We start from the raw sequence: 26,957 nt of genomic DNA on the forward strand, positions 1-26,957 counted from the left end.
CTTCGTCTGACATACTTTGGATATGTTGTAAGGAGAGACAGGTCTTTGGAGAGGGACATCATGCTGGGTAGAGTAGAGGGGCAGTGCAGGAGGGGAAGACCCTCTATGAGGTGGATTGATTCAGTGAGTGGGGTAATTGGGATGGGTGTGTCAGAGGCAATGAGATTGGCACAGGATATAGCACGGATTAGGGCTGTTGTACATATGGTTGCTATGAGTCGCAAACGACTCGACGGTACATAACAACAACAACCCCTTTCTGTACCGTTGCCATACTGTGCTGCAAGCTGCCTTCAGCTATACTTTGTAAATGTACCAAAGGCATAGCCAGTTTTTGTTTTAGTTTATTTGTTGTTTTGGTATTTTTTCAGTGTCAAGCAGAATGTAATGTTTATACAATTAAATTATGAGGAAAAATAAAATTACATTAAAAAGAAATACCAACCTAATGGCAAAAAGCTGCACTGCAATCCCAGAGATACGCAGTTTGAGTCCATGAGATGCTCTGCTGGAGAAGGAGGGGCAGTCTCCTCCTGTACCAGTCAGATCCAGTTTGACAGTACACACAAATAAAATTAAAAAAAAAAAAGAAAGAATTTAAAAAAAGAAATGCCAAATAGAAGTTCAATAGAAATAAAGTACTGTGCTAGTTACAAAAGATACTTGGTGTCTTTATTTTTGTCATCACGAACCAGTAACAAATTTGAGGGCTGACATCAGTTCGCAGACCCCTTTAAGAAGCAGTGTCCTAGAACACTGGTTGGCAGTCTTTTCCTACGTTGGATAAAGTTAATATTTAAACATAATGTGCTAGATAGTTGTACAACTGGAGAGCTCAAGTAGTCTAGTGGGTAAGAAGTTATGCCACCAATGCTAAGGTATATAGTTCGAATCCTCTGTTCCATGGGGGAAAGATGGGCAGTCTCCTCTGGTGTGATTTACTGCCCCTGAAAACCCACTGCAGGGTCAGCTTTGAGTCGGTTCTAACTCAACAGCACATAGCAACAGTTGTACAACTATTCAACTCTACCATAACTGCTTGTTAAAGTACAAGAATCAACCATAGATAATAAGTAAACAGATGTGTAAAGCTGTGTTTCATTACAACTTTAGTTACAAAACGGGCAGTAGACCAGCTGTGGCTCACAGGCCAGGCTTAAACTGGTGTACTGTAGTGACCTAAGGCATGCAGTTTGAATCCACCAGTTACTCCACAGGAGAAAAATGGTCATTCTCCTCCAGTGCAATTTAAAGTCTCAAAATTGGCTAGAGCATCAGTTTTGAGTTGGTTCCCAAGCAACAGCACACAAGAATAATAACAATCTATTTTTTTATAACAATGTATTTTTAACTTAAATTTCTTCCCTCTGCTGTTAAGTTTTTATTACTGATTGCCAATAGAGTGGTATGTTTGAAATTTAAGCATGTTCCATACCACTCTGCTTCCGGCTGCTTGCCACAGTATATAAAGGCCTGTTTAGTCTCATTCTTACCAGGTTTTCTAGCTTTGTGCCACCTTAACTCCTCCTGCTGGCTCCTCTAGCCACACAGTCTCCATTCCTTATAACCTCCATACTCCCTCTAAATGTAAGGCTTTGTACATGCTATTTCCTTTTTAGGAACTCTCCTTCCCTTCTTTACTTGGTTAACTCTTTAGTCATCTTTTAGATTTTACTTTAAGAATCAATTTCTTGAGGATGAATTCCTGATTACTCTGTTTAGTTACCATTGCAGGAAAATTCAGAGTATTTAACATAGCAAATGGGGTGGAAAGAGCAGTAATTGCTCCTTGATACAGGATCTGGTTAGATACATATATAGAACTGGTTTGAAATTGGCAGACTATCTTTCCCTCTCACTTTTTCACATTTGCAATTCAAAGAGAATATACATAGCCATTTTTATTATATAAAGTGAGTATTGCATTGAATTTAGACTTGAGAAAGCATTTGTAGATAGTTTTAGTCAATTATCTTAACTAGCCTCAAAATACTTCTGAGCCATCAACCAGGACATGGAAATCTTCTATTGAAATTGATTTTGTCATACTTGGGACAGTTTTAGGGAAGAGTGGAACCTATTTCACTTTTGGTATTCAGACCCTTTCAATGGGCTGAGAATCAGTTTATGAAGAATACCACTGACTTTCAGTATATGAAGTCCAACATAGGATCTAGGAACAATAGTAGAAAACCTCACTACATTCTGTTTGTGCCAGTCTCCTCAGCACATGCGGAAACTACAAGATGTTATTGAAGAAACCATATTTAAATTGTTTTGTTTACACCTTGTTTACTGGTGTTATGTAGACTTGTACTCATGCACAAGCTGTAGCAGGTAAAGTTGGAGTGGAAGAAATGGAAGAGAGAAAATACTTAATATACTTTAAAGCTCATCTACAGTTGACAGCCGCAGGTGTTAGGGATAACTCTGACTCCTGGCATCCCTTGTATACCACAGAGCGAAACACTCTGACAGGCCCTCTGCCATTCTCACAATACCTGCTGCGCCTTAGCCCACTATTACAGTCCCTGTGTCAAACCATCGCACTGAGGACCTTTTTTTCTTTCTTTTATTTTTCTTTTTTTTTAGTGACCCTCTACTTTATCAAATATGATATGGTGTTCCACATACTGGCTGCTGCTTTCCAAAGCAAACAAAATAATTCTTTACTTTTAAGGAACAGTCTTGACTGTACATCTTCTACGACAAAATAGTTAATTCTTCTGATGATAGTGTGTATTATGTTTTCTTCTCCACCACCATAATTTAGATAGACAATTTTCTGGTATTCTTTACTTTCAGCCTGGATCCATCTGACATCAGCAGTGATATCGCCGGTGCCATGGCCTCTTCTAAATCCTGCTTTAACTTCTGGCAGTTCCCTATCTATGTACTGTTCTAGCCATTTTTTAAATTATCTTCAGCAGTTTTTTGCTTGCATGTGATATTAATTATATTGTTCAATAGTTTCCACATTCTGTTGGATCACGTTTCTTGGGAATGGGAACAGATATGAACCTCTTTCAATCCACTGGCCAGACACCTGTCCTTCAGATTTCCTGGCATAGACTGGTGAGCGCATTCCGGGCTGCATCTGTTCATTGAAAAAAGTCAGTTGGTATTCCATCAATTCCTGGGGCCATATTTTTTGTCAGTGCCTTCAATGCAGCTTCAACTTCTTCCCTCATTACTGTTGGCTCCTGATCATATGGTAGTATCTGAAATTTTTCAGTGTAAGTTGGTTCTTCTTGGTACAGTGACTCTGTGTTTTCTTTTGATGCTTCCTGAGTCATTCAATATATTGCCCATAGAATCTTTCAGTATTGCAGCTCAAGGCTTAAATTTTTCAGCTCTTTCACCTTGAGAAATGCAGAGCAAGCTCTTTTTTTATTCTCCAATTCCAGCTCTCTGCACATCCCATTATCATACTTTGCTTTGTCCTCTCAAGCTGCCCTTTGAAATCTTCTGTTCAGCTCTTTTACTTCTGCATGTTTTCCCTTTGTTTGGGCTTCTCAACACAGTTTTCAGTCTCTTCTGATATGCATTTCTGTTTTTTCTTTCTTCTCTGTGTTTGTAGTGACCTTTTGCTCTTTTCATGGATGATATCATGCGACAACTCATCTGGTCTTCAATCATTGGTGTTCATTGCTTCAAACCTGTTCTTAAGGTTCAGATGTGTGGCAACGACAACAACGACAGGGGGATTGTATACCAAACAAGGAATGGGCAGGGAGAAAAGTGCAACAGTGAATGAGTGGAAATCCAGAATCTCCGTAAATGTTCATTAAAATTAATAAAAAAGAAAAGGGGAAAAACCTAAAGAGGAATAACAGGCTAAATTTTTATAAGAATAATTTTGGACATTTTCACCTGCAATGTTAACATCTATAATATCTCCTTTGTAGTGGACACTATACTAAATTCTTTCCTATATGTTGTTTTCTTTCTGCCATCCAGGTGTGATAGTCAGTCCCAGCTTTGTAAATTTGCATGATATTGAGCCTACATGAGGTTATAGGGTGTGGCCAGGTTAACACTCTTACCACCTTGAGACCTGAGCTTCCTGACTGCAGTACACTTTCCGTTCTGTTACAGCTCTTTCTTTGAAAATCATTAATTAGCTTTTGTCCAGTGGAATCCCAAATAAAGGGATTTCAGGACTAAAGTACAATATGATTTGTCACTTGTAATTACAGGATTCACTGAGCATTCTGTGTTGGCATCCTAAAGAAGATTCTCAATAACGATGAGTGAATTAGTATATATAATATATGTGTATCATATTGTTGTTGTTGTGAGGTGCTGTCAAGTTTGACACTATGAACAACAGATCAAGACCCCGTCCTTTCCTGTGCCATCCTTATCATCTCTGACACACGTGAGTTCATTGCTGTAGTTACTGTGTCAATCAATATTTTTGAGGGTCTTCCTAATTTCCTTGACCTAATTTTCCAAGCATGATGTCTCTATGTAAGAAGTAGTCTCTTCTAGCAACATATCCAAAGTGTGTGAGAAGTTTCAACATCCTTGCTTAAAAGGAGCATCCTGCCTGTATTTTTTTCCCAAGATATACCTGTTTATTCTTTGGGTAGTCAGTGAAATATTCAGTGTTCTTCTCCTACACCACAATTCAAAGGCATCAATTCTTCTTTTGTCTTCCTTAGTCATTGTTAAGCTTCCCAGTGAATAACAAGTGACTAAAAAGACCATGGCGTGAATCAGGCACACCTTAGTCTTCAGACTGACTTCAGTGTACCTCAGTAATTTGGAAAAGTCACTTACAGCAGACTTTCACAGTGCAATATGACTTCTTATCTTCTGACTACTGGTACCAAAAGCATTGATTGTGAATCCAAGTAAAATAAAATCATTGATAAGTTCAATCTTAATACCAATCTATTATAAAATTCCTCATTGGTCCAGTCACAAGAATTTTTGTCTTGATATTGAGATGCAATTCGTACTGAAGGCTGTACTCATTGATCTTCTGCAGCAAATGTCTCAAAGTTCTCACTTTCAGCAAGTAATAATGTATCATCTGCACAACGCAGGTTATTGATGAGTCTTTCAATGATCCTGATGCCACATTCTTCTTCAAAGAGTTCAGCTTCTCCAATTATTTACTCAGCATATACCTAGAAAGGATATAATCATGATGAACTTGTTTAATTATTTCAAATGATGCAGACAACAGTTTCTTGGGTCAGGTCTAAGTTTCATATGGCCATAATTAAGTGTTCTGGGATTCCCATTTATTCTTCCCAATGTTGTTGTTGTTGTGTGCTATAGAGTTGCCTGCAACACATTCCTTGTCCTAACACCCAGCCTCCCAAATGATCTGTTGCACATATAGATTGAAAAGGTATGGAGACAGGACTTATCCCTGACACACTGTTTTTGAACCATGCAGTGTTTTCTTGCTCTGTTCTGAGGACTGCTTCCAGGTCCAAGTGTAGGTTTCTTAAGAGCACAGTTAAGTGTTCTGGGTTTCCCATTCTTCTCAAAGTTAGCCACTGTTTGTTGTGATCCAGTTTGCTGAAGTGTGTCATTTGGTTTGCCATCAATTCCTAGGCCGTGTATTTTTGCTTTCAGAGATGCTTGAACTTCCTCTTTTATTGCTATTGCCTCTTGATCATATTTTGTTCCATGAAATTTTTGTGTCAGCCACTTCTTTTTGGTACATTGATTCTGTATACTTCTTCAATCTTCTTTTAATACTTCCTGAATCATCAATATTCGGTCCCACAGCATCCTTAAGTATTGCAACTTGAGGCTTGAATTTGTTCTTCAGTTCCTTCAGCTTAAGAAATGCTGAATGGGTTCAGCCTCTTGATTTTCTGACTCCACCTCTTTGTATAATTCATTATAATGCTTTACTTTGTTTTCTCAAGCGGCCTTTTTGAAAACTCCTGTTTGGCTCTTCTAATTACTGATTCTATCCCTTTGCTTTAGCTTCTCAGTGCTCTAGTGTAATATTCAGGGTCTCTACTGATACTCATCTCAGTCTTGTCTTTGTCTTTTGTCTTTGTATTCCTTTGCTTTCTTCATGAATTATATTCTTGATATTCTCCAACAGCTCATCTGGTCTTCATTCATTAGTGTTCAGAGTCTCAAGCCTATTCCTGAAGTGATTTTTGGATTCAGGTGGTATAGACTCAAGGTCAAATTTTGTTCTTGTTGATTTGATCTTATTTCTTTAGCTTTAATTTGAATTTGCATATGAGTAGTTGAGGGTCTGTCCCACAATTAGCACCTGGCTAATTTTCACAGTTGATATTGAGCTTCTCTATCAATTATTTCTACAGATGTAGTCAATCTGATTCCTGTGTGTACTGTCACATGAAGTCAATGTCTTTAGTTGCCATTTATGTTTCTTATAAAAGGTATTTGAATAAGTCATTGATTGTACCAAATTCTGTCATTCTATTCCCAGCCTCACGTCTTTTACCACATCCATGCTTTCTAACTACTGATCCTTTTTCCCTATTACCAACTTTTGTATTCCAGTCACCCATTATTGTTAATGCATCTTGGTTGCATGTTCTGTCGATTTCTGACTGCAAAAGTTGGTAGAAATCATCTTTCCTCCTTCTTCAGCTCTGATTTTTAGTGCCTATATTTGAATGATAGTGGTATTAATCTGACTTCCCTGTATATGTATGAGTATTATCCAGTCAGTCACAACATTGTATTTCAAGATGCATCTAGAAGTGCCCTCTTTAATTATGAATATGACCCCATTTTTTCTCACCTTTTCATCTCCGGCTTATTATGATCTACATAATAAAATGCCTTTGCATAGTCAATTTGATGTTAGCCTTAAAGTTGGCCTTTTTTTTTAAGCCATTATAGTCAGCAGTCTCAAATTTCTTTAACTGTAGATACATGGTCTTGCAAATCAGCATGATCTTGCAAATTATCAATAGCTGTGGGCCTGGAATAAGGGAAAGAGTACTTCCCACACTGGGCAGCAAGGCCTGAGGCAAACAAGACGTGTGGAAGCAACACTTGAGGAAGAATGGAGGAAGAATGAGATCATGTGTTGGAAAAACTGTGGCAGTGCTGTAGAGAAATTGTGGCAAGGTATATTTAGAGGATTCCCGAGATAAAGGCCATTGTTAAAGGATTTTGCTTTTCTTGCTGTATACTTGAAGAAGGAGCTCTCTTGACTGCTCTGAGGTAAACCTTGCTGGATGATTTGGATTTGAACTGCTGAACTAAAACCAGAACCTGGACTAATTGAGGAATTATACCTTGGAACTTATTTTGGGTGATATTCTTTGCTTCCTCCACTCTCCAACTTACTTCCCTAATCAGCCCCATTCTCAGTACCACAACGATGAGTCTGTGAGTCTCTAGAGGCACCATGGGATTGGGATACAGACCCTTTATCTGCTCTCTTCTCTGTGGAAGTGAAGGACTGTGTTATTCTCATGCCCTACAGCCTTTTCAGAAAAATGCTCATGGCCCTGTGCCCCAGTGTCCCATTTCCCCCTCTTTAGACAGTCAATAAAACACAGATATTGTATTGTGTAATCTAGTACATATTTGCTATATATGACCATTTTACTCCTTGCTTGAAACCACATAGTGGTTTTAAGATAAGTCTAGAATCTCTCTCATGACCCTTAATCCTGCCTACTTTTTAATTTTCATCTGTTACCACTCTTCTTCTCCCTGTCTAAACTCCTGTCATACTGGATTTGTTTCTTCAATCCACTTTATTCTTGGAGGCATGGCCACGTATTCACTCCTACAAGTCTTATCTTCCTTTCTTGACCTAGCTTGTTTCTAGTTCTCTTGCAGGACTCATTTTAAACTTCATTTTCACCAGTCCCAATGAAATTAACTTAGGATACTTAGTGGTACCTCATTTCCCTGACATCTAATTTAAGAAACTCTTTACTCATACACAATCATTTAATTAATATTTTAAAACATTTAATGCTGGATCATAAGTATAATGAGTGCATAAATGTATCTTCTATTTATCCTCTTGCCCACAAAACCTTGCACATTCTTTATAATGTAGGAAATACTTCTGAAAACATATTTGCTGACTGACCATAAAAAAGGGTATAGCTAAAATATTAAAAAATAGTGCTATTATATTGAAAAATTTTATCATTAAGCATCCACATACAGCTTCTTGTAGTTAGGTGCCATCAAGCACAATTCATAGCAACCATATGAATAAAAGCTCTGAAACTGGTCCTATCCTGTGCATTCTTATCATCTCTGACATACTTGAAACCACTACTGCAGTTACTATGTCAATCCATCTTAATGAGACTCTTCCTCTCTTTCACTGACCCTCTGCCTTTCCAAGCATGGTGTCCCTTTCGAAGAATTGCTCCTCCTAACAACATACCCAAAGTATGTGAAATGAAGCTTCACCATCCTTGCCTCTAATGAGCACTATTGCTGCACTTTCTCCATGACACATCTGTTTGGTTTTGGGGATCCATGAGTTATTTCATATTCACCTCCAGCACCACAATTCAAGGACATCAGTTCTTCTGTAATCTTTATTACTCTGACTCCTAGCAGGTGATGAAAAGGATCATGGCTTGCAGCCTGCACATGCTGGTCTTTAAACTGCCATCATTGTTCTTCAGGGCTTTGAAGAAGTCCCTGACAGGAGACTTTCCCAATGTAATAAGTCTCCTAATCTCTTTACTGTACCAAAGGTATTGATTGTGGAACCAAGAAGGATGAAATTGTTGACAACTTCAATCTTTTATTCATCTATCATCATATTGCTTATTGGTATTGATGAGGATTTTTGTTTTCTTGATGTTGAGATGCAATCCATATTGAAGGCTATAGTCCTTGATCTTCTGCAGTAAATGCTTCAGGTCCTCCTCTTCACTTTGACCAAGAAAGTTTGTGTAGCATCTGCCTAACTCAAGTTGTTAATGAATCTTCCTCCAACCCTGATGCTACCTCATTTTGTCTTAAGTCCAACTTCTCGAATTATTTACTCAGCATACAAATTGAATAGGGGTGGAGAAGGATTCAACCCTGACACACACCTCTCCTGATTTTAAAACATACTGTATTCAAACAACAGCTTCTTGTTTTACCTGTAGGTTTCACATGAGCACAACCAGATGATCTGGGGTTCTCATTCTTCTCAATGTTAGCCATAGCTTGTTGTGATCCTTACAGTCAAATGCCTCTACATAGCCAATAAAATAGATGAACATGCTTCTACTGTTCTCTGCTTTCAGCCAAGATCCCTCTGCAATCAGCAGTGGTATTCTTGGTGTCATAGCTTCTTCTAAATCTACCTTGAACTTTCTGGCACTTCTTTTTCAGTGTACTCTTTTAGACATTTTTGGATGATCTTCAGCTTTTTCTGCATTTAATAACAATGATATTGTTCAATAATTTCCATGCTGTTGGCTCTTCTTTTCTTGGGATTCAGAACAAATACAGATGTTTTCCAGTCAGCTAGCCAGGAAATTTGTCTTTCATATTTCCTGTAAAAAACTGGTGTACCCATTCAGGGTTGCATCTGTTACTTGAAAGAATTTAAAACAGTCTGTGTTTATATTTTTTTTCATTCATTTGTGTGATAGGCCTTCTCTTTCTTTATTGTGTAAGGGCAAAAGTAATAATAAGAGAGTCCAAATTAATGAGCCAGTATGTCAATGTAAGCTAGCCTTTCCATGGCTCAAGTTATGAGGTATAATAATCAGCAAATGTGCTGTGTGTTAAAAGAGTGACCTATAACATGCTGCATTAGCATAGCTCAATGATTTTTCACAGTCATAGAATAGAATTGTGTTAAACATGTAAAATCACTTATAATTGTATAATTATATTCACATATTTGCAATTAAATATGTTCAGCACGTAACATAAAATCAAGTTACTGGTTTTTAAATAGTTAGAAATCACAAGAAAACATGAAGAAGGAAAAAAAAGCCACCATGCAAATTCCCCAAGGAGGTGGACAACTTTCCAGTGTCTCCTCCTTATGTTCTGTCAGTTGTTAAATGTTAATGTTTTTATGATTTGATCATCTTGAACTGTATCTCATGGTTGGCTCACCTTATTGCCTAATTACACGTGCAACATTGACAAATGGCATTCTTTTCTGTATCAGACAACTGACTGACCTTGTCATTATTACTAATAGCTAGATGCAGCTTCTAGGATAGCAAGCAACTTGAGTTTTAGTGGACTTACTTTTTGTTTCGTTTTCATTTGAGGCTTTTGTAGGGGGATGTTTTTTGGCTACTTGTTCCATCTTGTCTTACAGAGCAGCAAAAACTGGAGGGCAGCAGTTGACCTTTCTGGACGCCTTCTCACAGCCCATGGTCAAGGCTATGGCAAGAGTGGGCTACCTACCAGTCACACAACTGATTCATTGCAGGTAGGACACCTTATTATTACTGTATTTTTATCTAGCTTGTCTTAGTTTTGGGACATGAAAGAGAATGATGCTTTGGTTGCCAATTAAAAAATCTGGAATAAAAAGTAAGCTTTCATATCCTTAGTTTAATATCTTTATGAGACTATTCTAGTTCATGTTTCCCCAATTGTATGGAATATACACTGATATAAGTCGGCGTTTTCATACTACATTATTGGGAAGCAAGTATTGTATACTTTAAAGGTTTATTCATAGAGTATTCAGAACACTTGGTCTACAAAATAATGACCAAACATGATTTAAGATTGCTGTTAGATTGCGGGGGGAGAGGGAGTCTTCTGAGGTGTATTAAGGCCCAGTACAAAAGAGTGCCATGGTCACATATTTATAGCTGCCCCAGTGGTGGGATAGTACTTTCTGCCTTCTGTTTTCTGTTCCCGGTACATCATAGCTCAAACCATCATTCCAGTTCAGTCCTCTGCTGAATTTATATTTTAACCAAATTCTAGTTCAAAGCCCTAGATTTAAAAGAATCATTTGTTCTCAATAGAAGAAAAACAAATAGAATGTAGAAAAGAGAATTGTGAAAGAAATTCTTCTGAAAGGAAAACAGCTCCTGTGAAAGTCTTTACATTATTGCATTTTCATGAGGAGTGTTTTAACTTTTGTTCTAACATACTTTTCTTTTAACTTATACTCTAATTAATAGAAGCACAAAGAATGAAGCAACTCACCTAGCCATTTCAAAACAATTAAAAACTTTTGAGAGGAATAACTTACAGAAAACTTGAAGATTTTGTTTGTTACTTGCGTCTCAGCAAGAATTTTCAGTGAGGATGAGAAAATTTTCTCTAACCTTAGACGATATGCCTCTTTCCTCCTCAACTCTCCATCCATTAGTTTGCTAACTCATAGGTGATTTTCTTCCATCTCTCTCAGATTCTTTACTGCTCCAGCTTTTTGCACTCATGGGGACATTGCTTTAACCTTCCTTGATAGCATGTTACCAATTTTTCTGTTCATATGCATTCAGTAAACTGCCACCAAAGTCATTTTCCTAAAGCATAGCTTTGATCATTTTCACTTTCCTGTTCAAAAACTATCAGTAGCTTACTATTGCCCACCAAACTCAATTTAAGCTTCTCATCTTGTATACAAAACCGTCCATAACATGACCATAAACATTAAGCTATAATGAAAAGGATGTTAGACCGAGTTTCATTCTCATCTGTTAATGGTGTTACTGGCGATGTGATCTTGTACAAGCATATCCTATTGGGCCTCATTTACTTTGTGGGTAAAATGAGATGATTGAATTAGGTCATTTTTAAGGTGCCATTTAATTCCAACAGTGTCTGATTCTGTAGCTCTCCAATTTTAATTCCCATCATTTTTGTAAATGCTCTCTGTAATCCTGACTACTTGGGTAGCTTTAATATCCTCACATACATATTGCATACATCCCACTCAGCGTGACTTTGTTACATTTCCTGTGCCTGGAAGATCCACACGTAGTCTCTTCCTATCAAAATTATGTTTATTCTTCAGAGCTTTCTCAGACACTGTTTTATTATACACAATCTGTTCTTGATTGTTCTTGCTGTCTCTTCCTTGAAAGGCTTGTAATCACTCCACTTTGTGTATTCTTATCTCCTTGCTCCATCACACCCTCCCAACCCTCCATCAGATTATATACTCCTTTGGGAAAGGATTATATAGTTTTATCATCAAAGTATCTAGTGCATTCTATTCAATAAGTATTTATTAAATGAACTGTAATAAAATAAAATTATTTGTTATTATTTCCTGGGTTCAGAGAGTATGCTGTGTTGTTGTTAGGTGCCACGGAGTGAAGTACAACCATTAGCAACTCTGTGAACAACTATTCTGAACCCTGTTCTATTCTGTGCCATCCTCACACCTCCTGACACACTAGAGGCCATTGCTGCAGTAGCTGTGTCAGTCCACCTGTTGGAGGGTCTTTCTCTCTTTTGACAACCTTCACATTTCCAAGCATGATGTGCTCTCCAAAGAATAGCCTCTCCTCGCAACATGCCCAAAATATGTGAAACAGTGTTTTATCCTCTTTGCCTCCAAGCAGCACTCTGGCTGCACTTTTTCTAGAATGTATTGGTTCTTTTCCAAACAACAGAGCTCAAAAGCATCAGTTCTTTTTTTTTGTAATCCTTATTCATTGTCCAATTCTCAGATGCTTAGTAAGTGATTAAAAAGACCAAGGCCTGAATCAGATAAATGGTAGTCCTCAAACTGACACATTACTCCTCAGTAATTTGGAGAGTTCCCTGACTGCAGACTTTGACAATGCAAAGTATCTTCTGATTTCCTGATTGCTAGTTCCAACCAAGTATGTTGATTATGGATCCAAGGAAGATGAAATCATTGGCAACTCCAATTTTTTCTCCTTCTGTCATGATGTTGCCTATAGGTCTAGTGGTAAGAATTTGTGTCTTCTTGACATTAAAATGTAATCCATATTGAAGGTTGTATTCTCTAATGTTCTGCAACAAGTGCTTCAAATCCTCAGTTTCAGGAAGTTATGTCATCTGCATAACACAGGTTATTAATGCGACTTTCTCCAATCTTGATAACGCTTTATACTTCATAGAATCCAGCTTCTTGAATAATTTACCCATCATACAGATTGAGTAGGTATGGAGAGAGAATACAATGCTTACACATTCCTTTCTTAATTTTAAACCATATAGTAATCAAATTTTAAACCATATAATAATCCCTTGCTGTATTCCCATACCAGCTTCTTAGTCTAGGTATAGATTTTGCATGAGCACAATTAAGTGCTCTGAAATTCCCATTCTTCTCAATGTCAGCTACAACTTGTTGTGATCCACACAGTCAAATGCCTTTGCATAGTCAATAAAGCATAAACAGACATTCTTCTGGTATTCTTTACTTTCAGCCAGGATCCATCTGACATCTGAAATGATATTCCTTAAACTTCTGGCAATTCCCTATCTATGTCCTGTCCTAGCTATTTTTTAATGAACTTCAGCAGTGTTTTGCTTGCATGTGATATGATTAATATTGTTCAGTAGTTTCCACATTCTATTGGATCACCTTTCTCGGGAATGGGAACAAATATAGATCTAGATCTCTTCCAGTCAGTTGTCCAGACAGCTGTCCTCCATATATTCTGGCATTGACCTATTGGTTGAAGCATGTCAATTGAATCTCATTGATTCCTGGACCGTATATTTTTGCCTATACCTTCAATGTAGCTTCAACCTCTTCCTTCATTACCATTATCTCTTGCTTATATGATACTTTCTGAAATTTTTCAGTGTCTGTCAGCAGTGACTCTGTATTCCCTCCATCTTCTTTTGACCCTTCCTGAGTCATTCAACATATTGCCCATAGCATCTTTCTTTCTTTTTTAAATTTTATTATTTTTTGTGTGTGTACCATCATCAGATCTGACTAGTACAGGAGATTGTCCCTCCTTCTCCGGCAGAGCTTCTGGTGGATTCAAACCTCACACCTCTGGGATTTGCAGTACAGCTTCTTGCCACTAAGTCACCAGAGCTCTCCCCATAGCATCTTTCAGTATTTCCACTCGAGGCTTAAATTTTTTCGTTTTCTTAGACTGAGAAATGCAGAGTAAGTACTTTTTCTTTAAATCTCCAAATTCCAGCTGTCTGCCCATTTCACTATAATACTTTGCTTTGTCTTCTCAAGCTTCCCTTTGAAATATTCTCTCGGCTCTTTTACTTCCAAATGTTTTCAATTGTTTTGGCATCTCCACACGTTAGTGCAATTTTCAGAGTGTCTTCTGACATCCATTTTGGCTTTTTCCTTCTTTTCTGCCTTTGTAATGACTTTTTGCTTTTTTCATGGATGATATCCTTGATGTCATCTCACAACTTGTCTAGTCTTCAGTGATTGGTGTTTAGTGCATCAAACCTATTCTTAAGATAATTTTAAAATTCAGGTGGAATAGAGTGAAGATCATATTTTGGTTCTCATGAACTTGTTTTACTTTTCCTTGGCCTCAATTTGAACGTGCACATGAGTAATTGATGAGACTGTTCCACAGTCTGTCCCTGGTCTAGTTTTCACTGTTGATGTTGAGCTTCTCCAGCAGTTCCTTCCACAGATATAGTCAGTCTGTTTCTTATGCAACCCATCAGGTGAGGTACATGGGTAAAGTAATTTATAAACTATGGCTGACTCTGAGAAGAATGGGAATCCCAGAACACTTGATCGCTCTAATGCGAAACTCATACTTGGACCAGGAGGCAGTCGTCAGAACAGAGCAAGGGAACACTGCATGGTTCAAAATTGGGAAGGGTGTACGCCAGGGATGCATCCTATCTCCATACCTTTTCAACCTATATGCAGAACAGATTATCCGGGACGCTGGGCTCTATGAGGAGAAATGTGGGGTCAGGATTGGTGGACGATTTATCAACAACCTGCTTTATGTGGATGACACAACCCTGCTTGCTGAAACTGAAGAGGACCTGAAGCGCCTGCTGCAGAGTGTCAAGGACTGCATCCTCCAATATGGATTGAGGCTCAATGTCAAGAAGACAAAGATTCTCACCAGTGGACCAATTGGCAGCATCAGGATGGATGGTGAAGAGATCGAGATTGTACACAGCTTTAGTTTGCTTGGCTCTGTAGTTAACAGTCTTGGCACCAGCAGCCAGGAAATTAAAAGGCGCATTGCCATGGGAAAGTCTGCTGTTAGGGACCTCTCCACAGTACTGAAGAGCAGTGATGTCTCTCTGGAGACTAAGGTGCGTCTGATACAGGCTATGGTCTTCGCAATCACCTGTTATGCATCAGAGAGTTGGACAATGACCAAGGAGGATAGAAGGAGAATTGATGCCTTTGAGCTGTGGTGCTGGAGAAGAGTATTGAGAATATCATGGACTGCTAGGAAAACAAACAGATTTGCCCTGGAGAGGGTTAAACCGGGTGGCTCCTTGGAGGCAAGGATTCTGAGGCTCCGTCTAACATACTTTGGACATGTTGTGAGGAGAGACTGGTCCTTGGAGAAGGACATCATGCTTGGGAGGGTGGAGGGATAGCGCAGAAGAGGAAGGCCCTCTATGAGGTGGATTGATTCAGTGACTGGGCAGTTCGGATGGGTGTATCAGAGACAGTGCGATTGGCACAGGACAGAGCGGAGTTTAGGGCTGTTGTACATAGGGTCGCTATGAGTCGCAAGCGACTCGACGGCACATAACAACAACAACAACAATTTACAATGAAGAAATCATTTAACAAAAAAGTCAGTCATTCTGTTTTCAGGCTTATTTCTATAACCAAATCCCTACTTTCTGCTACCATTCTTTCTTCATTATTCCCAACTCTTATATTTCAGTTACTAGGTACCATTAATGCATCTTTATGGCATGCTTGATCAATTTCAGACTGCAAGACTTGGTGAAAATTTTCAATTTCCTCCTCTTTGGCTTTAGCTGCAGGTACATATATTTGAATATTAGTCATGTTAATAGGTCTTCCTTGAATGCATATGGATAATATCCTATCACACACAATATTGTACTTCAGGATAGGACTTGAAATTGACTCTTTGACTGTGAATGTAATATCATTCATCTTTTGTTTTTCATTCCTAGCATAGTATACCATGTGATTATCTTATTCAAGGTGGCCAAAGGTAGTTTATGTGGTCCATTTTATTTTTCACAACTTCTGGTTTTTCAACTTTCATGTTTCATACATTCCCTGTACCAGTTATTGAAAGATGTCTACCACTATTTATCTTCATTTTGATTGACTTCCAATCGCAATCCTACCTCTAATACTGTATCTATGTTCCTTTAAAATCTGTAGGGTTTTTGGAGGCCTGCTATTTAAGAAGTGGATAGCCAATCCTGCTTCTTCACCTGTCTTATAATCTAGGACCTCTATGAAAATCTGTCCACTGTGGGTGACCGTTGTATCATTTGACACACTGGTGGCATACCTTTCAGCATCACAGAAACCCACAAGTTACCCCAGTACAGCAAACTGACAGACAAGTGCTGTGCTAATTAGAATAATGTATCACCCATATACAACAAACTGACAGTTTAGTGTCATATGTCTAATAGCAAATCAGGCATGTGAATATCATATTACCTGATCCAGTTGAAGCCTGTAGTGATGTGGCAGGATGTGATGCTGTGAGAGCTAAGACTCAGGTCTGGCACACTGGGGTTTGTGTATGTTAAGGTCACATGGAAGTCTCAGCTGAATGCTTTCTAATATTTCACACAAGGCCTACCCCAGGGCCTAGCCTGTTGTTAATAATAATTTAAAAAGTAAAAATTAAAAAGAGTATGTTATATGCATAAAACTACAAAGAAATGAAATTATTGTAATTTTTTTTAACATGTGGAAATCAAAGTCCAATATCAAATTACTTAGAAATAGGAATTCCAAAATTTAATACAGATTAAAATAAACTGGTGTTTCCATTTTATTTTGTATTTTTAGCTTTGGTTTGTAAGGCTGGCACTACTGGTGAAGTTGGGCCTGTTCCAGAATGCTGAAATGGAATTTGAACCCTTTGGAAATCTAGATCAGCCAGACCTTTATTATGAATACTATCCTCATGTATATCCTGGACGCAGGGGTAAGCAAATAGTGTTTAATATTTGTGCTTTTGTATGCATTTTGTTTATCTTAACCTTGAACATAATTAGGTTTCCTCAGTTCTCCTTATTTCACTGATTCTTGAAAAATCAAATAAATAACCACGCTGTAGAGGGGATTCAGGCCTTTGTTCATAGAGTCGCTATGAGTCGTGCTCGATTTGAAGGTAATCTACAACAGCCTTAATTGATAAAGTAATTTTAGTAAGTTTTATAAATACACTAAACTAAAAATATTTGTTGATTTATTTAATACATTAATAGAGTACTTCCTGTGTCAAAGCCATATTTGGGATAAAGACTGGGAACTAAATGGACTTTCAGACATTTTTGTAGATAATTAGTTTTCTGTCATGATCAAATACAAATATATTCACATAATGAAATGAAAGTGTTATACTTACCACCTTGAAGGTATTATGATGATATTGAGATATTACTCTCTTTCTGATTTATTATAAAAGACCTTGTTATAGCCCACATTGGGTCATCACTCATAATTTAAACCACTCAGTTACATACATATAATGCATATTATGCATTCCTTTCAGACAGTCCTTTCTTTCATCTGTTCCAGTGCAGTGAATCTATCCACTGTTTCCTTGTTCTTCCCCTAACCCTCCATGTCAGTCCTAAATAGGGATGTTAGAGAGTATTTGTCGTTTCGTGACTGAGATATTTCTTTCAGCATGTTAAAAATAACAGTTAAAAAAAAAAACAAAACAAAACCACAATACATACAACCACTCTGGAAGGCAGTATGGCACTTTCTCAACAAGTTGGAAATAAAAATACCACTTGACCCAGTAATTCCACTACTTGGAATATACCCTAAAGAAACCAAAACTGCCACCCAAGCAGATATATGCACACCCATGTTTATTGCGGCTTTGTTCACAGTTGCAAAGAGTTGGAAACAACCCAGGTGCCCATTAACAAACAAATGGATAGAGAAGCAGTGGGATATTCACACAATTAAATACTATGCTGCATTGAAAAACAAGGAACTCATGAAATATTATATAAAATGGGTGACCCTGGAGGACATTATACTGAGTGAAATATCTCAGTCACAAAAGGATGAATACTGCATAGTGCCACTGTTGTAAAGAGAGACTGACATCGGGGTTAGGGGGAAAATAAGAAAAGAGGGGCTAAATAATGTATACTTCATTGAAACAGATGAGGGAGAGAATTGTTCAGGAGGAATATAGGATTAAGTATTATTGTCGTGACAAGAGTCCAGAATAAAAGCTGCATAGTAGAGTAGACTGGGGAGGGAGAGATTGTATAACAATGAAAGAATTTTTATTTTTTAATTTATTTTTGTTTTACCTTTCAAAGAGAAAAGCAAACTAGGGGGCAAGGGTGAGCAGGGAGGAAAGTGTGCAACAAAGAATGAATGGAAATACAAAGTCTCTGTAAACTTTCATTAAAATTAGTTTTTAAAAAAAAATCCCAAAATCCTAAACTTGTTACTTTCGGAAACGCAAACAAAAAATCACTCAACCACAGCATTGGAAGCTTTGGTGACACAGTCCATAGACACTTGTGCTGCTAAATCAAAGATTTTGTTTCCCTGGTGGTTCAGGTCTACCCAAGGCTTTGAGAGAGAAAGATGGCCAAGCTTCTTCTGAGTAGTTTACAACCTTAGAAACCCACTGGAGGGTCAGTTGAGTCAGAACAAACTCAACAGCAGTGAAAAGTTATAGCATAGGTAGTTGTAGAAGAGTAAAACCATAGGAATTGAGATAAAGACCAGATTATAAAGCAACTTCTGGGCTACTGGTAGGTTTGAAGTGGAATATGTATCTCTTGCTGGACAATTTTATAAATATATTTGAAGCCCATTCCTTATTTACCTTCAATTGAAAAGATTTTGTGCACATCCTCTTTGAAAAGAGGATGTGCAATGAGAAGCAGTATATTCATAATTATTAAAAGTATTTACTGCCCAGTAAAATATCATGGTTAAATACACCTCTGCATACTAGTTGCGTAGTCTAAGGTAAGTTATTTAACTTTTCTGCACCTCAGTCCTTATGGGTAAAAGGTAATGTTGTTGTTGTTGATTGTCGTCGAGTTGAGCACGACTCATAGCGACCTTATGAACAAAAGGCGTGAAGCCTTTGTATAACTATCATCATTTCTCAAAGTTCATAAGGTTTCCAGAAGCATGTTGTTTAGGAAGGGGATGTCACTCCTGTTTCCAAACCTTTCTTAAACTGGGAACTCCACCAAACACTGTCCAACATGGGTAGCCATTATAGCATTTGACACCCCAGTGGCACAAGGTTCAGCATCATAGCAACCCCAGGTTATCTCACTACAGCATATTGACAGAAGAGTGCTGTACTATTTAGAAGAATGTTTCTCCAAAATAAAGTGACAGCCAACTTTTAAATACAATAGCCCTCCCTAAGGTCTTGTTGACTCTAAACAAGAGGCTTAAATAAAAACAACCAATATAGTTTGTTTTTGTTGTTAAGTGCTTTTGAGTCACCTGCTATGTATAGGGACTCTATGTACAGCAACACTGAGTCCTTCCCTGTTCTGAGCCAGTCTCACTAATTCTGACACAATAAACCCAATTGCCTCAGATATACAATCCATCTCATCTGGCTCTTCCTCTCCTGTGCTGTTCCTACACCCTACCAAGCATGATGTCCTTCTCCAAGGACCAGTCTCTCCTGACCGCATGCCCAAAATATGTGAGACGGAGCTTCAAAATCCTAGCCTGGAAGGGAAGACTTGGTTTCACCCTCTCTGAAACAGACATATTTGTTGTCTTGGCGGTCCCATGGTATGTTCAAGACTCTTCTTCAGCACCGCAACTCAAAGGCATTGATTCTTCTTCTGTCATCCTTAGTCAAATAAGAATAAGAATCATATTTTTTTAAGAATCATATTTTAATAAAAATCATATCTTCTAGATTGTCATGACTTAATGATAACAACAGATGTGGTTGCTTAGAACAGTGGATGACTCAGTAAAATTACTACTTTTGCAGTTTCTTATTTATTTGATAAAACATATATAGAAATATGTTTTAGATTCTAATACTGCCTTTTTTGGTCAATTACTATATAGTATTTGTTGGATATAATAGTAGAGCTACAGAGAATGGTCTTAGTTGGAGTAGAAAATAGAAAATGCAAAAGTTCAGAGAGTATAAGGGCCTGATTAATAAAAAAGATTAAAAATGTTATAAAACCCAAATGAAACCTTCTGGCATTAATCAAGTTGATCCCAACTTTTAATGAATCAGTGTGACGATGTGGAATTGCTGCAGGGAATTTTCTGATCTATAAAAGCATGCAGCCATATCTTTTTCTCGTGGAGTGGCTGGTGAGTTCTGACCTCTTGGTTAACAGCTAGAGCACTTAACCACAGAACCAGTAGGTTTCCTATAATTGCCATCAGAATCAAACATCTTAATTAACTTAGTTCATGTTCTTAGGCAAATTGATGAACCAAAGAGGTTAGAAGTAAAAACAATTTGCTAACATTTTAGTGTTGTTGGGGGTTTTTTTCCCCCTTAAAACTCAGATTCTGCTCCTTTTGAAGACTTGTAAGGAAATATAGAAGAACCAGCTTTCTTTAGTCCTAAAATGCTTTATCCTTTCCTTTCACAAATAGGACTGATAGGAATTTGTCTGTGTTATCCCAAGTTTTCTCAGAATTAAAAGAGGATTTTTAGCATGGGATGCTTTTGCCTTTTTCTCATTAGCATTAAAATGCTGATGCTTCCTTCTGACTAAGGGAATTTAACGTTCATGAAGAAGGGGTAGAAGGAAAGCTAAATTTAGTACCTAGAATAGGACAAAACCCAAAGAGATTTGGTTGACTGGTTTGCCTTAACTTAGTGGAAATGAACAAGCCAGATGAGTAGACTTAGAGACAAATAAAACTACTGCCATTCATGGATTTACAACCTCAGCCCTTGATTTTATAAGAAATCACATTACCCTAGTTCCCTGTTGAGACCACATAGATTTCCTTATGACCAAGGAAAGGACCCACATAAATTACGAGGAACAGCCCCATCCAGCCCTTGTGTTGCTAACAGGTAACTGGGATCCGATTACAGAGTCAGCCGGCTTTGTGAGAGAGTCACTCAGTGACCTTGCTGGCTGACTAAGGCTTTGCTAACTTGTAGAGAAGTTTTTCTAGACACTTTACTTCCTTCTCAGACTATGTCTCATCTCACATCCAGGTTTAGGAAGCATTCGAGTGAGTCATGAACTCTTTCAGGAGATAGCAGAGTTTTTCTGTTGACTTTCTTTATGAGACACTTTCATCGCACTGGCCCAGTTCATCTCTTCACACCACATTGTAGGTGATTCCTACATTTTTAATGTGTTAAAACTGAAACATAGCATTTGGAGAGATATAGCCATCTCCTGGTTGGTCAGAGAACAGTTTCCTAGTTTGACAATTGTCCAGTAATGTCTCTAATTTAGTTGTTTTTCTTTTTCATTTATACTTTCTAACCCCTCATATAAGACAGTGAACAAATTTCCAGCCAAACAAAAGAGGAATAAATCCATTTTGCTATATAACAATAGTTCTGAAAAAATGCTGCTAGACCAAGAGCTTAAAGGGGAGCATTTCACGATATTTCTCTTGAATATAGTGTGTGTGGTAGCCTTAATAATCAAAAGGGTAACTCTTGCCGTATTTCTTATAGGTAGCAACTATGTTTTCCTCCAGCATAGAAACAATTGCTTCATCCAGCCCTGTGGGACTCCACACTCAGCAACCACCCCCACAGCCCTTATTCCTTCACCGTATTGATTACAAAATGGCCAGAAGGCTACACCCCACTACATGTGTCTTGGAATTGACAAATGATTTTGATACTTGTGTTGTCTGTTATTAACAACCACAGAACTTTCAGTACACAGCTCATTTCTTTATGACTTTAAACTACCAGGTACCTGATTAAAGTATTGCTGTTGTTATTGTATGTCATCAAGACTATCTGACTCATTGTTTCCCTATCAGGCAGACAGCAATTCCCCAGTATTTCCTGGGTAGATCCTAATAATAGCAGATCTCCCATGGAGCAGCTGTGGTAGTTGTTACGTGTTGTCGAGTTGAGTGTGACTCATAGTGATCCTATGAACAACAGATCTGAACCCTGGCCTATCTTGTGCCATCCTTACAATCTCTGACACACGCAAGCCCATTGCTGCAGTCACTGTGTCAGTCCACCTAATTGAGGGGGGTTCCTCTCCTTTGCTGGCTCGCCACCTTTCCAAGCATGGTGTCCCTCTCCGAGGAACATGCCTGAACTATGAAACAGTGAGGGGGTTCAAACCACTAACCTTTAAGATTAGCAGTCAGACACTTAGCCAAGCTGTGGTAAATGCTCAGATTTCTTTCTCTGTGGAACTCACATAAATTATTGATTCAGAATGATCACTTACAAATAACTGGGTAACACAAACAGAAAACCGTAGCAAGCTATTTCTGAACAATCATCCATTGAAAAATCTTATATAGAGAAAAAGAAAATCCTATAAAGCTCAGTTCTACTCTTAGCACACATGTCACAGTGGGTTGGCACTGACTTGAAGGCAACTGGTGTTCATACTGTCTACTTACTTAGTGCCTCTGTAACAGAGATAACCATAAGTGGATGGTTTTAACAAACAGAAATTTGTTCTCTTAACATTTCAGAAACCATAAGTCCAAATTCAGAGTGCCAGCTGAAAGGCAAGATTTTTTTTTTCCTCTTTCTATCAATTCTAAAAGAAAGTCCTCATTTCCTTGAGCATTTATATGCCTGGCCTTCCCTGGAGATCTCCATGTGACATGGCTTTCCCCAGGGTTAAGGAGCCTTCCTGTGCATCTGTCCAAAAGGATGCTGTCTATTCCTCGTAATTTTTTCTTGGTAGTACTTTCATTCCTCATCCCACTGTCTTCCCTTTTCAACTCTAATTCCAGGCCACACACCCTAGGGAGGTGCTCTTTATACTGGTATAGAGCTGTGATAGGATTAAGTGACCTTCCACCCTTAAACATTTGACAAGTATTTGATTTATCATATCATGAGGGACTCATTGTCTAACTTCCACTTTTTATCATTAAGATTACATGCATTTATTGAGGGCTGGGGCACAGTTCAATCTATGGCAGGTCCTCAAACTTAGCACAACCGTTCATCATACACCAGCTGCTTCCGAATTTTCTGCTGTTAGAGTAAGACCAACAAAGGACATTTCCTCAGGTGACCAAATATAAAACCTCTACTTCCCCTCTGATTTCTAATCATTGCAACTCGGAATGATTAACACCGCGTTTTCGAGTGTATTTGGTAATGTACATAGACTTTCCCAGCACTGCTTACTCATCTGTAAAGAGAAAGTTATTATGGAGATAGCACTGAGCTTCCTTGAACACAAGGAATAAAATTACTGGTTTCGGGTATAGAACTACCTGTCATCCTTCCCTTTTAACTTTAAGGACATTTTTTTTCTTAAGGATGTTCACACTAGAAAGCACACTTCTGATTGTTCCTGAAATTAAATTGCATTGGGATATGGATAAAGAGAAGATAGTAGCTTATGCATCATTAAGCAGCTAATTTAAATTATGAAATAGACATAAATCATACATATATTTTAGCAAAAGTGTATTAATATTCATCCACAATAATATGCTGGATGTTTACTAATTTTTCTTCTCGTTTTGTGGTGTAACAAGCATAAATGTAAGATTTTGATTCATTCATTTCATTTTAGCTTACAATATAGAAGCAAAGCAAATCATTAAAATGTGCTCTATAAAGGAAACTATATTACAAACAAATAAATAACTTTTATGAATGAGCTTTAATATAATTTATTTAAATATTAGATATAATTTTTATCTGTTTAGAATGTTCATAAGTCATATAATAAATCATATGTTAAATTCATGAAGTGGGTTTTTTATTGGGTTTTTCCCCCCCTCAAGAAAGGAATGACACTGTAGTCATCCATATTTCCCTACTATTTTTAGCAGTGTCACATAGTTACCTTGAGCCCCTCTTACAAAGCAGTTAGATTTCTTTCCATACCCCCTCCACTATCTTTAATCTGTTGTTTGGAATTCTTTCTTGTTCACAATAAAAAAGGATTAAAGCAAGTGTTGCAGAGATCTAGATACATCTCCCCAGCAACCAGAGTTCTGAGTGGGGTGGGGTGGGGTGGGGATTCACAAACCTGAGTTCTGAGTAGGGTAGGGTGGAGATTCACAAAGCCTCAGAGGCCTGGGGAGCACTGACTGTGACCTAACTGCTCTTTATTATTTTCTTTTCCTTTCTCACTTCTAAGTCTCTGGTCTTTCTTTTCTTCTGTTCCTTTTCTTTCACTCCATTTATTGCTTCTAATCTTCATGGTCTATACGTATCCCTAGAACTCAAGGCCCAAGAGGTTGGGTTAGAAGATGCTTATATCAAGCTTTTGATCAAACTTCATATACTGAGGTGAGGAGGGGTCATTCAAAGCTCTAATTTGATATTTAGAAACCAGCTGTTGGACTGTGAGCAAACTCCTTGCTATCTTTTCATTAACTTTTAAGTTCACTACATCCATGCAGGATGCATTTCAAGACTGTACAGCTTTTACTTAGTTACCTTATATTTGTGGCATTATGGTTAAACTTGGCAACTGAGCTCCTCTACCTATAATTGTCATACTGCTCCAGGAAATTCAGAGGATCAATATTGGCCATGTTGTTAGAAGATGTCAAAACAAAAATAAAAATAGTTTGCAGAAAACTTGCTGTTAGCCACGGCCTTATCTCTAAAAATGGGAACTTCAGTTGCATAGCAATACTGTGTATCATATATTTTGAGGGCCAGAGAAAAAGATAAGTAGATCTTAAGGTTATATTTTCATTTCTCTGTTTTTAAAATAGAAGTGTTTTATCTGTGATTCTTAATTGTGGTCAAGTTAGATACTATTTAAACAAATTACACAAGTTGTCATAATAGCTTCGCTGGAACCAAATGGTAATCAGCAAATCAACAGATTAGATGATTAGTATAAATTCGTGTTTGACTTTTTTTTTGTAGTTCACATCCTATTCTCTTTTATCCTAATGCTATGTCTCTTTGATAATCCGGTTTAGAATGCCCCTTAAGTGATTTCACTCTACATAGAAAAAATTGGGGGGCAGGGAATTAAATATGAAATTTTTCAAGGCTTTGTTAAAGCAGTGAGATAACTACTGCCTGTAATAATTTACCTTTTATCCATTTTTACTTTAGGCCTTATTTTATAATAAGTATATACTATTATACTCTTTTAATTCCTACTAAATTCTGTGTTCTCCAAAAAAAAACACTATAGTGAATTTGTTACTATCTTTCCACACACATCTTTTAAATTCATATGTACAAGGACAATACATAAATATTACGGTGATTCTTTTTCAATATATATTATGAGCATATCTTTCTTCATTTGATTTTTATTGTAACTTAACATTAGTCATATGCATACATATCAGTAAGCAGTGGAGATTTTTTTTTCCAGTTTAGGTTCATTATATACAGTGATGTTATAACCATCCTTGTACATTTCTTTTTTAAAAAAAAAAGTATAAGAGTTCCTTTAAGGAATATATTAACAATGAAAGTGCTAAATTTTATTTCATTTTTCATTTTACAAGAAACAACTAAATTTCCTTACAAAGCAGCAATACTAACATATTCTCTAAATACAGTACATACAAGTTTTTTCTTAAATTCTTTATCAGTAAGTACTTTCATACCACTTTAATTCCACTTTTTGTTCTTAGTTACATTTTTGTGATTTCTGTTAAGTTAAATGTTAAGCAAAGAGTCCTGGAAAATAGAAAAAAAACAAACGGATATCAGAAAATATTCTAAAACCTATTTTTGAGTATAGAATAGCAAATGGAAATCTACAACAAAGAAAGGATAAAAGGAATGAGTGGGACCTTCTAAGAATTAAATCCCTATGCACATCCAAAAACTTCTCCAACAGGGTTAAAAGGGAAGCCACAGACTGGAAAAAATATTTTGTAAAAATACTCAAGCAACACAACAAGACAAAGGTAAACAATCCAGTTGAAAAATGGGCACAGGATGTAAACAGACACTTCACCAAAGAAGAAATTCAGATGGCCAACAAACACATGAAGAAATATTCAAAATCCCTAGCTCTAAGAGAGATACAAATGAAAACAACTGTGAGCTATCATCTCACCCCATTAATAATAGCAAAATTTAACAGAACAGCAAACAACAAATGCTGGTAAAGTTGCGGAGAAATTGGAACCCTTATTCACTGTTGGTGGGAGTGTAAAATGATGTAACCACTACAGAAGGCAGTATGGTGCTTTCTCAAAAAGTTGGAAATAGAAATACCATTTGACCCAGCAATTCTACTACTGGGAATATACCCCAAAGAAACCAGAACTGCCACCCAAGCAGATATATGCACACCCATGTTTCTCGTGGCTTTGTTCACTATAGCAAAGAGTTGGAAACAACATAAGTGCCCATCAACAAACGAATGGATAGAGAAGCTGTGGTATATTCACACAATGGACTATGCTACACTTAAAAACAAGGAACTCATGAAATATTATACAAAATGGGTGATCCTGGAGGACATTATGCTGAATGAAATATCTCAATCACAAAAGGACAAATACTGCATAGCGCCACTGATGTAAAATGGGACTGACATCAGGGTTGGGGGGAGACTGAGAAAGATGGGATAAATTATTTATACTATATTGAAACAGATGAGGGAAAGAACTGTTTAAAAGGGTTATATGATTAGGTATTGTTGTCATAGCAGGAGTCCAGAATGAAGGCTGCATAGTAGAGTGGACTGGGGAGAGGGGAATTGTATAACAATGAAGAATTTGTCTTTTGCTTTTCAAAGAGAAGAGTGAA

The 26,957-nt window shown here is 37.4% G+C and overlaps 1 protein-coding gene across 1 annotated transcript in view; it reads left to right on the forward strand.

Moving 5' to 3' along the window:
* The window catches only part of TRAPPC12 (trafficking protein particle complex 12), a 169,699-nt gene that overhangs the window by 42,880 nt on the left and 99,862 nt on the right, over positions 1 to 26,957 (forward strand). The window contains exons 3-4 of the mRNA XM_006882852.1: positions 10,274 to 10,387; positions 16,877 to 17,015. Of these exons, the coding sequence (XP_006882914.1) occupies positions 10,274 to 10,387; positions 16,877 to 17,015 (253 nt within the window). The remainder of the gene's footprint in view (positions 1 to 10,273; positions 10,388 to 16,876; positions 17,016 to 26,957) is intronic.

The sequence above is a fragment of the Elephantulus edwardii genome, unplaced genomic scaffold (genome assembly GCF_000299155.1).
Source record: "Elephantulus edwardii isolate Elephantulus edwardi_28Jun2011 unplaced genomic scaffold, EleEdw1.0 scaffold00025, whole genome shotgun sequence".
Taxonomy (NCBI): domain Eukaryota; kingdom Metazoa; phylum Chordata; class Mammalia; order Macroscelidea; family Macroscelididae; genus Elephantulus; species Elephantulus edwardii.